The 12,510-nt window shown below is 45.2% G+C and overlaps 2 protein-coding genes across 3 annotated transcripts in view; one reads left to right on the forward strand and one right to left on the reverse strand.

Moving 5' to 3' along the window:
* Positions 1-3,800: 3,800 nt before the first annotated feature.
* Positions 3,801-4,827, reverse strand: LOC129178435 (C-type isolectin Sp-CL4-like). Its single transcript, XM_054770685.1, has 6 exons — positions 4,796-4,827; positions 4,646-4,734; positions 4,432-4,571; positions 4,225-4,356; positions 4,036-4,153; positions 3,801-3,961 (listed from the first exon to the last, which is right to left on the reverse strand). Exons 2-6 carry the CDS (start codon positions 4,713-4,715, stop codon positions 3,894-3,896), a joined length of 528 nt encoding a protein of 175 aa, XP_054626660.1. The 5' UTR covers positions 4,716-4,734; positions 4,796-4,827; the 3' UTR covers positions 3,801-3,893.
* A 4,586-nt stretch (positions 4,828-9,413) lies between these two features.
* The window catches only part of LOC129178432 (synaptosomal-associated protein 25-A-like), a 36,860-nt gene continuing 33,763 nt past the window's right edge, over positions 9,414-12,510 (forward strand). For both annotated transcript variants that reach the window (XM_054770682.1, XM_054770680.1), the window contains exon 1: positions 9,414-9,577. The gene's annotated coding sequence lies outside the window, so the exon portion shown is untranslated. The remainder of the gene's footprint in view (positions 9,578-12,510) is intronic.

Below are 12,510 nucleotides of genomic sequence, written 5' to 3' on the forward strand. Positions count from 1 at the left end.
ATGTGCGGTTGTGGACTCTGACTGACTGGGGTCTGCCCGTGAGAAAGTTAAACACCCAGTTACAGAGGGAGGGAGACAGGCCAAGTGTGAGGAGCTTATCTGTGAGTTTGTGGGGGCTGACTGTATTAAAAGCAGAGCTATAGTCTATAAATAGCATTCTGACGTATGTGTCCTGGCCCTGTAGGTGAGAAAGGGCTGTGTGGATGGCAGTGTTGACTGCATCATCCGTGGACCGGTTCTGGCGATATGCAAACTGTAGAGGGTCCACAGTTGCCGCCGGGATGCTCTTTTTGATGTGGGTCATGACTAATCTTTCAAAGCACTTCATAACAATAGGAGTGAGTGCTATAGGGCGATAGTCATTCAAGCAGGTCACGTTGCTCTTCTTGGGTACGGGCACTATGGTGGTGGACTTAAAGCAGGTCGGTACAGATGCTTGTGCAAGCGACAGGTTAAATATGTCAGCAAGCACATCAGCTAGCTCTGATGAGCAAACCCGAAGTGCACGTCCTGAGATGTTGTCTGGGCCTGCTGCTTTTCGTGGGTTTGTTTTGTTCAGAACCCTGCGCACATCAGCTGATGTCACCATGAGAGGTGAGTCCTGTGTGCTCCCCAAGTCCAGCCACCCTCTCTGCTCATCAGGAGTTTGGGTGTCAAAGCGGGCATAGAACTCGTTCAGCTCATCTGGAAGTGTGGTTTGGCTGGACGTGGCTACGCTACTCTGCTGTCGATAGTCTGTGATGTCCTGGAGCCCCGCCCACATGCGCCGAGGGTCTGAGGTGGAATAGTAGCCCTCCAGCTTCTGTCTGTACTGTCTTTTGGCCTCTCGTATGGACCTCCTCAGGTCATATCTGGCCTTTTTGTAGTCCTCAGCGGTGCCCATGACAAATGCAGTCGAACGAGCACGTAGCTTAGCCCTTACATCACAGTTCATCCACTGTTTTTGGTTAGGGTATTTTCTGTAATACTTGGTGGTGGTAACAGTCTCTATACATGTGCTAATGTAGCCAGTAACAGCAGAAGCATATTCATCCAAATCAACAGTACAATCTTCCCTCCCCGCTGCAGTTTTAAACACATCCCAGTTTGTGCAGCCAAAGCAGTCCTGAAGTACTTGATCAGTTTCTTCATTCCACACTTTAACTGCTGTACTTACAGGGGGAGCTTTTTTAAGAAGTTGTCTGTACGTTGGATAAAGGAATATGGAGATGTGGTCAGCCTTTCCAAAGTGGGGTCTTGGAACAGCCTTCAAAGCACCTTTCATGTTGCTGTAGACTTGGTCCAGGATGTTATTTTCCCTTGTGGGAAAGCTCACATGCTGGTAATATTTGGGGAGGACAGTCCTGAGGTTACAGTGGTTGAAATCGCCAGATATCATGAATACAGCGTCTGGGTGTTTGGTCTCGTGTTTATCAATGATGTCATGCAGGAGGCCTAGTGCATTAGCAGTGTTAGCTCGTGGTGGGATGTAAACAGCAGTTAAATACACAGCGCTAAACTCACGAGGTAAATAAAAAGGTCTGCATTTCACCATCAGCAGCTCAATGTCCTGCGAGCAGTGCTTTTCCATCGTCTGTACGTCTGTGCACCACCGTTTGTTTACGTAAACACAGACGCCGCCACCTCTGTGTTTACCAGACGCTAAAGTCCGATCTCCCCGGTAAGCAGCAAATGATTCCAACTGGATCGCCGAGTCCGGTATATCCTCCGTCAGCCAGGTTTCTGTGAAGGTGAGGACACAGCATTCCCTGATCTCACGTTGAGCTGTAATCCTTGCTCGTAGTTCGTCCATCTTGTTTTCAAGAGAGCGGACGTTGGCGAGCAGCAGGCTTGGTAGCGGTGGCCTCGTCGCTCTAGCTTTTAGCCTAGCATGCAGGCCGGCTCGCTTGCCTCGTTTACGCCTCGGATGCTTTGCTCGCCGGGTATTCAGCTCACCAGACCCGCAGGCTAAATGAGAGTTCATGGTGAACCCTGCCGATGTTCAAAAGTGTCTCTCTGTTGTAATGTACTGCGTGAGTGTGTTGAATGTCCAAAATGAACAATAAAATAGCAAAAAATAGAAAAACACGGGAGAGTGTCACAGAGACGTCTGTCACGGAGGGCGCCATCTTCCCGGAGCTTCCTGGTATCGGAGGTATGATTATTTTGGTATCGATCTGCGCGTCACTAGCTGTCACTCTAGCTCGACTTGCCGCCAACTACACTGTCACTACACGATCAGTACCGGAAACACGATCGGTTCTGCACATGCGCGAGACCTACGTCACTTCCTCTATTTGCAAATATTTCTCACAGCGCTTCTGCGACGTCACATGCTGTGGTATATCTGATTATTTTTTACTTTTATGAACAGAAATGGTCCTTGAAGTTCAAATCAAAAAATAAAAACAATTGTATCACACCAATAACAGAGGTCGATTTTGCCAGCCCTGCCACCTGGGTGTCCCTTGTTTACTTTTCAGGGAGTTGGCAACCCTGTGCCCTGCCATTGGCTGGCGACCAGTCCGCCCGAAGTCAGCTGGGATAGGCTCCAGCATGCCCCCGCGCCCCTGGTAAGGATAAGCGGCATAGAAAATGGAAGGATGGATGGAGTTGACAACCCAAGATGGGTTCCAGTATTGTTCGATTCCTAGTGTGTATGGAATGGTTCAAAACAGACCCATGTATTGTTGCACTCCTCGTATACACCGAATGTCTGTACTTTCCATAGCTACAGGTTGCCGCCTTTACCGGAGATGTGTTGTTTTCAATCTGCCACCACCGTCTTCAGCCTCACCTCAAGCTTTCGAGACGCTTACAGGACAGCATTTGCATTTTGCTCGCATTAACATGGCGGAACTTTTTTTTTCATTGATAAATTTGATCAGGCAAATTACTGTCTGATTTGTCTACCTGCAGCCATCAGGTGTGTCCTATTGCATTGCTTATTCAATCAGTAAACAGCACTGAATGTCTACACTCAGTATCAAATTGGTTAGGATAGGTTTTGCCTGTGCAGACTGCATTTAGAAGTGAAAACAACATGAAAACCAGAGAGCTAGCTATGAGTCTAAACAAGCAATTGTGACTCTGAGAGAAAGATTCAGCATGACAGAGTCTGTCAACCACTGACGAATTTTGATGATTAACGCCACGGTGCTTTTACACAGTCGGACGCTGAGCGTCTCCTGACGTCATTGGGGAAGCGCAGAGTGGATTGTTCCACTGTGCGAAACTGGACGGTCTTTGGATAAATGCTGGGCTATGTCCTGCCCATCGGACACTCAGCATCTCTGGGGGGTTTACGGGGCAGTGGGCTGGCCCGGACGCTCAGCTTCTGCATGACGATTGGATGATGTGTCGGAGGAGGAATCACTTTTTGATTGACAGGGAAATGATCTTGAATCAGCGATCTTGAAGTATAAACCTTCACCGGAGCATTTTCCAAGTTTTTCCTTCCGTTTTTCACCCCTCCTTGAATGACCAGCACCTGCCACTGTGCTCTACTGAGCTTCTGCACCCGTAAACGTTTTTCTCATTTTCCAGCGTGTCTGTGAGCATCGTGCATGGAATGGTCGCGTAATCAGATGGCGCTGTGGGCGGGACGATGCTGGAGACCGAGAACAGCAGACAGAGATGCTCGGCTGCATCAGAGCCACAATAACCCCGTTTTAAATTGATCTCTTATTGGCTGTCGGATAAAATACATTTAAAAAAAAAACAGATGACGGTATGTGTCAGAATCTTATAATCGGCGGATCACCAGTTGAGATGGATGCACGATAAACAAATAAAACCAGAAGCAGGAACAAATTGATGCTTGAAGTTTATTGCAATGACTGTAAAAGCCTGTTTGTGCTCACGAGGAGACAAACTGAGCGGCCGCTCTTGTTGACTCTTGGAGATGCAAACAATCACACTCGAACTTGACACGCCACACCAGCTGTTTCAGTACAGCGGACGTCATCCCACAGGCCCCAGGCTGGACAAGGACAGGAGACAACATTCAGTGTCAGGCTGAGACAGACGTCCAGCGAGATGTTTAGTTGAACTTACTGTCACTGTTTATCCACACGCAGCCCTCTTGGCCGTTAGCGTTGTTGGGCTGACCTTCGGCCCATGCAGCATAGGTCACTTCTTTACCTTCATCCATCCGGTAGTATTTTTTACCATCCTGAAACAAAGACATCCATTGTGATCTCTTCATCCGCTTACCACCATCATCGTCATTGGCTGCTTACTTACTCTTCTAACACCCAACCAGTAGTGGATTCGCTGCGGGGACGCCTGTTTCATCATACACAGCAGCTTCTTTTGCTCCTCGGCATTTTTCAGTACTACCAAATAACTGCGAAAGCGCCAACTCTCACACTCCATCTGATACGTGGACAATGAAGAAGTTTACAACTAGAAGGCGTTAATGGCTGCTGATTGTGTTTGCTGATGTTTCACCAGTGCGCCTTGAAAATCCTTTTCCGTGGTTGATATCTTGACACAGGTGTAGTCATTCAGTTGGTAAGCGCCAGGTATACTTAAACGACATGGTTCCGGCACGTTGTTGGCACACATGGTTGTCAACTCTTCATCGGTGTCTGTGACACACAAACACTGTCAGTCTTTGTCTGCCGCTCGTCAGAATCAGTATCGCTGACGTTTTGCTTCTTACAAGATTGAGCAATGGCAGACGCGACCATCAGCGCCCCCATCAGGAGGACAGTCGTCACAGCAGAAGGCATGGCTCAGGATGAGTCTGACCTGGGAACAGCACATCACTCATTTTTCTGATCAACCTCTGCCATGTTTCTCTTCTACTCACCGGAGATGTGTCCTTTTCAATCTGGCTCCACCGTCTTCAGCCTCACCTCAAGATCTGGGCTCTTAAATACCTTCAATGACGCCTGCAGGCCAGCATTTGCAGACTGGTCACATTAACGTGGCGGCACCTTTTTTTCTGTGGTAAATTTGATCAGGCAAATACCTGTCTGATTTGTCTGCTTGGAAAATAACATATCCTACCTGCGGCCATCTGGTGTGTCCTATCGCATTGCTTATTCACTCAGTAAATAGCACTGAATGTCTACACTCAGTATCAAATTGGTTAGGATAGTTTTTGCGGATTGCATTTCGAGGTGAAAACAACGTGAAAACCTTGTGAATCTGACAGAAGAAGATTCAGCACGAGGAAGTCCGTCAATCACTGACCAGCCATTGGCTGTCTCAGTTGGAATACTTTTGTCAGTACACTTTGATAAGTATACTGTGTTCACTGCGCACTTAGTTGCTGAGGGTGTGAATTTTGACAGTGTAGTGCTGTCCCACATCCATTACTGTTAGTGCACACTTACCAGAAATGCCGATTGCAATATTTACCTTCTTCTTTATTGTATTGTATTGTATTTTGTATTTGTATTTGTACTTTATTTATCCCACAGCGGGGAAATTCACTTGTTACAGCAGCAAGCAAGATACGCAAGTAAAGAGTACATATTGACTACAACATGGTTCAGGTGTTGTAGAGCCTGACAGCGGTCGGTGTGAAGGACCTGCGGAACCTCTCCTTCTTACACCGTGGGTGTAACAGTCTGCTGCTGAAGGAGCTGCTAAGGGAACCCACAGTGTCATGTAGCGGGTGAGAGGTGTTGTCCATGATGGATGTCAGCTTAGCCAACATCCTTCTCTCCCCCACTTCCTCCACGGAGTCCAGAGGACCGTCCAGGACAGAGCTCGCTCTCCTGATCAGTCTATTGATCCTGCTCCTGTCCCTGTCCGTGCTGCCCCCTCTCCAGCAGCAGACAGCATAGAAGATGGCTGAGGCCACCACAGAGTCATAAAAGGTCCGTAGAAGAGTCCTGCACACACCAAAGGACCTCAGTCTCCTCAGCAGGTGGAGGCGACTCTGGTTCTTCTTGTCGAGGGCCTTATCCTCTCCTTTTTAATTGTGAATTGCAACCACTTGAGTTCGGCTCTCCTCTTCTGTGACGTCTGAGGTCTCAGTCTCGCAGGACCATATTTTGTGGCCCCCTTTCCAGTGTAGACATTTACACTCCTGATCAAAATCTTAAAACCAGTTGAAAAATTGCGAGAATTTGCATTTTGCACATTTGAACCTTAATGAGGTTTTAAGTAGAGCTACAACATGCAAAAGTAAGAAGGGGGAGTGAGACAAAAAACATTTGGAATTTGTAATTTAAAGAAAACAAACAAAAAAATGCAATAGGTTGTTTATCAGCTGATCAAAAGTTTAAGACCACAGGCGATAAAAGCCAAAATGTGCTCCAAATGTTGATTTAGTGTCAGGCATTCACACTGTCATGCCCTCGTGATGGTAAAGCTAAGAAGCTTTCTCTTTTCCAACGTGGTGGGATTGTGGAGCTGCATAAGCAAGGCCTCTCGCAGCGTGCCATGGCTGCTGAGGTTGGGAGCAGTAAATCGGTCATTCTACATTGTTTGGAAGATCCTGAGCATTATAGAACAAAAAAGTCAAGTGGTAGACCCAAAAAAATCACGCCTGCGCTGAGCCGGAGGATCCGATTGGCTGTCACCAAGACACAGGGCGGTCTTCCACCCACATGAAGGTCCTTACTGGTGCAGACTGCAGGGCAATAACCATCAGACGCCATCTGCAGGAAAAGGCTTTAAAAAACAAAAAAGAAATTCAAAGACCTAGTCTCCTTCAACGCCACAAAAGTGCCCGTTTAGACTTTGCCAGGGAGCATCAAACATGGGACATTGAAAGGTGGAAAAAGTTTGATTCTCTGATGAGAAAAAATGTAACCTTGACGGTCCAGATGGCTTCCAACGTTACTGGCATGACAAGGAGATCCCACCTGAGATGTTTTCTACCCGGCACAGTGGAGGGGGGGTCCATCATGATCTGGGGTGCTTTTTCATTCAGTGGAGCACCGGAGCTTCAGGTGGTGCGGGGTCGTCAAACGGCGGCCGCTTACGTGCAGATGTTGCAGCGGGCATCCCTCATGACCGAGGGCCCTCGTCTGTGTGGTAACAGCTGGGTTCTTCAACAGGACAACGCTGCAGGTCACAATGCTGGCTTGACCAAGGACTTCTTCAGGGAGAATAACATCACCCTTTAGGACCATCCTGCATGTTCCCCTCATTTAAATCCCATAGAGAACATTTGGGGGTGGATGGCAAGGGAAGTTTCTAAAAATGTCCAACAGTTCCAGACAGTTGATGCCCTTGGTGAAGCCATCTTCACCACTTGGAGCAATGTTCCCACTAGCCTCCTGGAAACACTGGCATCAAGCATGCCCAAAGCCATTTTGGAAGTGATGAACAAGAACGCTGGAGCTCCTCATTATTGAGTCCTACTGAGAACATTTTTTGTTATTTTTTGAGCGATGGCCTTCAACTTTTGATCAGCTGATAAACAGCCTATTTCAGTTTAATTGTTGTTTTCGGTAAATTACTTTTTCTATGTGCTTTTTGTCTCACCCCCCCTTCTTGCTTTTGCATGTTGTAGCTCTACTTAAAACCTCATTAAGATCCAAATGTGCAAAATGCAAATTCTAGCAATTTTTCAACTGGTCTTAAGATTTGGATCAGGAGTGTATTCCCCAATATTTTTTATAAATACATGAAGTCTGATTGAATCATGTCCCATTTGGGGTTTCTCCCGTTGAGTGCAGATTACATGTTTCCCTGTGGTGCATTTTTTTTCTGAGTCAAGCCTTTGATAGGAGTGTGTGTGTGTGTGTGTGTTAATACATCGTGCAACAGCCGAGTAATTTCCTGCCTGTGGGTCACACGCGGGGGGTGGGGGCGGAGTGATGCTGCTCATCCTGCTGCAGATAACAAGCTGTGAAATGTCACGTCATCACAACATAAAATGAACGTATAAACTGCTCTTGGTTTACGTCACAACTTATACTTGTCTTTTTAAAATGTAGTCGCACGTTCAACTTTGAACCAATTTTCTTGCAAAATGTGTTGTGTCCTGTCTTGGCTTTTTTGTACAATTTATTTTGAAAGGAGGAGGTGATGAAGGAGAAGATGAGCAGTCTGAACGTGTGAAGTGACAAGTGATGTGAGAAAGCGACAGCAGTCGGAAGAGGATGATTGACAGCTCTCTGCATCTCATCATCCTTCACTCTGAACATGACTCGCTTCGTCTTTAAACCCGCACCCACTCCCAAGATTTCCACAAGGTAACATTTGGCTTATTGGAAAAATATGTTTATTAAGTTTTGCACATTTCAAATGAGGGTATTCTTTGTATTTTGCGTTTTTAACGTCTTATGCTTCGTCGCTACACATCTTTTTCTCGTATAATACATTCCTAATCTTTAGTTTGTGTTATGAATGAGGACTTACAGCCGTTCACGGTTACATAAAAGTGTAAACATTAAATATCCATCCACCAAGTCCATTAATTAGCTGCACAGGTTCTTTGTAAACCGCTACTTTACGTCAAAGGGCGCGGCCATTTTGTCAATATCAAGCGTAGAACAATGTTGGTCGGAAATCGCTCAACTGGCCCGTCAAAATAAGAGACAAAAAAGGCATGTATATAGCTGGATACCCCAACCACATTGCTATGTTTTATTTATCGTTTAGGATTCAGGGTAAATAGAAATTGCTCCGTATTTTTCAGTGAATCGCTATAACACGTTCAGTATTTTTTCAGAAAAAATATAATTTTGATTAAACGCGTGTTTATAAAAATCCAGTTTAACAGAAACGATTTGATTCGTTTAGGAAAATTGGTTAACATGTAAGTAACTCAATAATTATTTACTCAATTATTTTAGTTTTTGAAAATGCACCTGTGTTTGCTGGAAGCAAAATAGTCAAATCTGTCCTCAAAGTTATGTAGTGGAATTTCGACATTAAAATGATTTCCATTTAACCTCAGTAACATCTAAGCTCCAATTTTTGGGAACATTGTTTTCCTTAAATTGCACAAAATCATTAGTTTTGCTGTAGTACGAGAAGCAATATAGCAAAATATATAAAAACATGGTTTTATTTATTCCAAACTGTGATGAAAAATGAAAGCCTTTTTTTTAAAGGTAATGACATGACACTGAGGTTTTGATGTAGAAGTAATATGCTGTATACTCAAGTAAAAGTAAGAATAAGTACTTCATATTTTTTGTACTCTTTCTACCTCCAATTTGAAAAGTACCATCTACGTTATTTCCATTCATGTTATTTCTTGAGTTCAGTAGTATAGACAACTGTTGATATGTGACGTAAAGTAAGTATCATAGAATTACTTCTTTAAAAAAAAACAAGGGCAAGATGTTTTGTGTTTTTATTATGCAATACTAAGGAAAACATACGTAAGTAAACTACAGGTACATATTTGACAAATACAAACACCACTCAGTTGGACTAATGTGAGTACATGTCATTCCCGTTAAAGGAAAAGTGACTGACTCTCCGTCGCTTTTGTTTTGTAGAACCGTAACGGGAAGCGTGGCGCCAGTGCATCCGCTCTCTTCCGAGGGTGGAGGGAGGGCTCATCCTCATTATCGCCATCATTCGGGTGGAAGAGAGCGAGCAACGTGCGGACATCTCTAACCCGTATCACGGCACGTTGAAAGCAAGAGGAGGACGCAATTAAAAGCTTTACCAGGTTGGTCAGTTCATCTTTTTTTAAAACTTTATTTCACTTCCTGCTTGTTTTGTTACACGAGGCAACAACACAACTAGCAACCTCACCCAGTGACTAAATGAAGTCGAGAGGGTTATTGATTTGTATCGGGTTGTTCACGTGCGCACCGCGTCACCATATTGACAAAAATAATCTGTAAACTTTCATTTACAGATTATAGGGCTTTCATTTGATGTGTGACACAATGCGCGTGGCCGCAATTACATTTTCCCGCCGAGTTATGAGTGACCTCTGACCTTTTTAAGGTCTCAAGCTAAATGGACACGAAAAGCTAAGCGGCCGAGCGGCTATCTGCCGCCGACACGTCCGCAGTTTGGGGACGATCGGTTTAAAGAAATGCACAAATACTACTTTTGTTGTGTGTGTTTGACATTGACCTTTGACCTGGACCTTTCGGTTTTGTGCAAAGTGGTGAATGGCATGTGTTTCAGGGATGGTTTGTGCGTGCAAGAGGGTAAAAAGCGTTGAAGACACAACACTACCGTTACTACTACTAATAGAATAATACCAGTGAGTATCAGTATTGGTGTTTGTGACGTTTCTACATGGCTCCAGGCCAGGGGTGCCCATTACGTCGATTGCGAGCAGATCGCCATGGTAGTTTGGGTCGGTCGCGTGAACGTCACTTTGCAGATGTAATATGACATCAGTCAGCTGACATTAAGCTCCCCTCCTGATTCGCTCTTGCTCCCCCGCAGCGTTTCAAGCTACACACAGAGATGCAACTTTCGTCTTTATTATTCTGATTGGATAAGGACCCCCCCCCCCCGCCCCCCCCTGCTGTCGGCTGCTCTGTGAGAGTTTCAGCACAGAGGACAGCTCCAGTACTGGTGCTGAAACCTCTTTCATTTCTTTTGTTTTGTCAGATAAAGTTGGGGATAGTGCGTCACGTTCACCAAAATGTTAGGAACAGCTCTCAGTATGACGAACCGCTGCAAATAATACACATGTTGACCAGTGAATACGTCAAAACGCAACACTTTTGGTGTTGTCTCATTAGATGTTCCTAATGTATTGTCTAACAGTCACGTTCATGTCCAGGAAATGCGCTGTATTGTCGGCGCTTCTTACGCTTGTTTTACAATGTCAGCAAGGACAAAGAGCTCAGGCCGTCCTCTTAAGTAGATCAGCACGTGTGTGTGTGTGTGTGTGAGTGATCTGTATTCAGTTGCTATCCCAGTAAGAACTGCAAACGACCACAAAGCACTGAGTGTCTAACCTGACCGCTGAGTGTTTTGCGGCGTAACATTATAAGCGACTCCATTAACCTGTCACACAAGTGTAAAAAGCTGTTATAACCACTAGAAAACAACAAGCAAACGCTCCGTCTTTGCTTTAATGCCGTGTAACCACGGGGGTCGTGCGCTCTTCTCATCATTCATGTCGCAGGTGCATCCCGTTTTCTAACAGCTCTAATTGACACATAAGTGTAAAAAGAAATTGTTTTCAGATATGTTTTTTCATTCATTATATATTTTTTCATTTCCAGCCTACGTTTTTTCATTTATTATATCTGTTTTTTGTGTTTTTTTGTTTACAGGATGTTTTTTTTGATTATTGTATATGTTTTAAAGCTGTAAAACCCCTCACCACACACTTGATACACTATTTTTACTCAGACATGAGAAAATCTATATGTTGCGCATATAGAGGGCCTTGAAAGCGCAGATCACGCCTTGCTCCATGGGCTGAATCAGCGATGTGGTGTTTCCAAAATAAGCCTGTCTCAGCCATATTAAAAACTTGTTCAGGCTTATATCCCCCTTCCTCCATGATGGCTTTAAATGTGTTCATGTATGCCTCTGCCCCGGCATCCGCAGAGGCGGCCTCTCCGTGGTTTTGTTGCCCACAGCTGAAGCCCTTCTTGCATCCGTATTAAAATGTGTTGCTTTTGTCCTGAATTCAACTTTTTGTGCATCTTCCTCTGCCTTTTGGGTGCAACTGCAGGCGCCTTTGCCGGTGCACTTGCAAACATACACTGGACAATGCGGGTTCTCCCTTTTGCGAATCAGGACGCACAACACAAAGCATTCATATGCTGTAAAAAAAAAAAAAAAAGCATGCTACACTGTAAAAAATTGCACGCAAAAAAAATCTGTGTAATAGCGAGGCCGTGTAAAGTGAACTGCATTATATATATATACGTATATATATATATATATATATATAGCTGATTTGGGGCGACATAGACAAGCAACCATTCACGCTCACATTTAAACCTTTGGACAATTTAGAGTCGGCAATTAAACTAACATGCCTTTTCTCATTGTTCCTTTTGCTGTATTTTTTTTTTTTTTTTTTTTACCATTTTTGCATTTTTTAAAGTTTTATTTGGCTTCTGCAGTGATGCAATGACAAATGAGCCACGACCCACGGATGGCCCCCGAGCTGCACTTTGGCCACCCCTACTTTTGTGGCTCTTCGTCAGGGTCGGGCTTGTGGCGTGGGCTCCATGAGCCAACTACACCTCAGCTTGCTCAGTGTCATGGGCGAGCGATGGTGAGGAGAGAGAGACTGGTCAGTGCAGCCCTAACGAGACGCAGCGCTAAGATTTGTTTGGAGGCGCACGTCTATGGAGTTAGCTTTGTTCATTTAGAAGCATCAAAGGCAGCTTGTGAGCCATGTTAACGTGCAATAACAACTCTTGTGTTCGCAACAACATCACTGCGCTGTCACTCTCTCTCTCTCTTTCTCGCTTAACCTCGCAGTGAGGCGATCCGGTGTACGCTGACACCTCCGGTCGGGTTTTGGGGGACTGGGCTCCTGGCTGGAGCTTGTGGGCTGTGTGCCTGGAGGGTGGCGAGATGTATGGGCTTGTTCAGTGGTCAAAATGTGTGCCTGTTGGTTGCTCCCCGGGAATGGCGGGCAGTGATGTAATCACATTTTTTTCCCCC

The sequence above is a fragment of the Dunckerocampus dactyliophorus genome, chromosome 3 (assembly GCF_027744805.1).
Source record: "Dunckerocampus dactyliophorus isolate RoL2022-P2 chromosome 3, RoL_Ddac_1.1, whole genome shotgun sequence".
In the NCBI taxonomy this organism is placed as follows: domain Eukaryota; kingdom Metazoa; phylum Chordata; class Actinopteri; order Syngnathiformes; family Syngnathidae; genus Dunckerocampus; species Dunckerocampus dactyliophorus.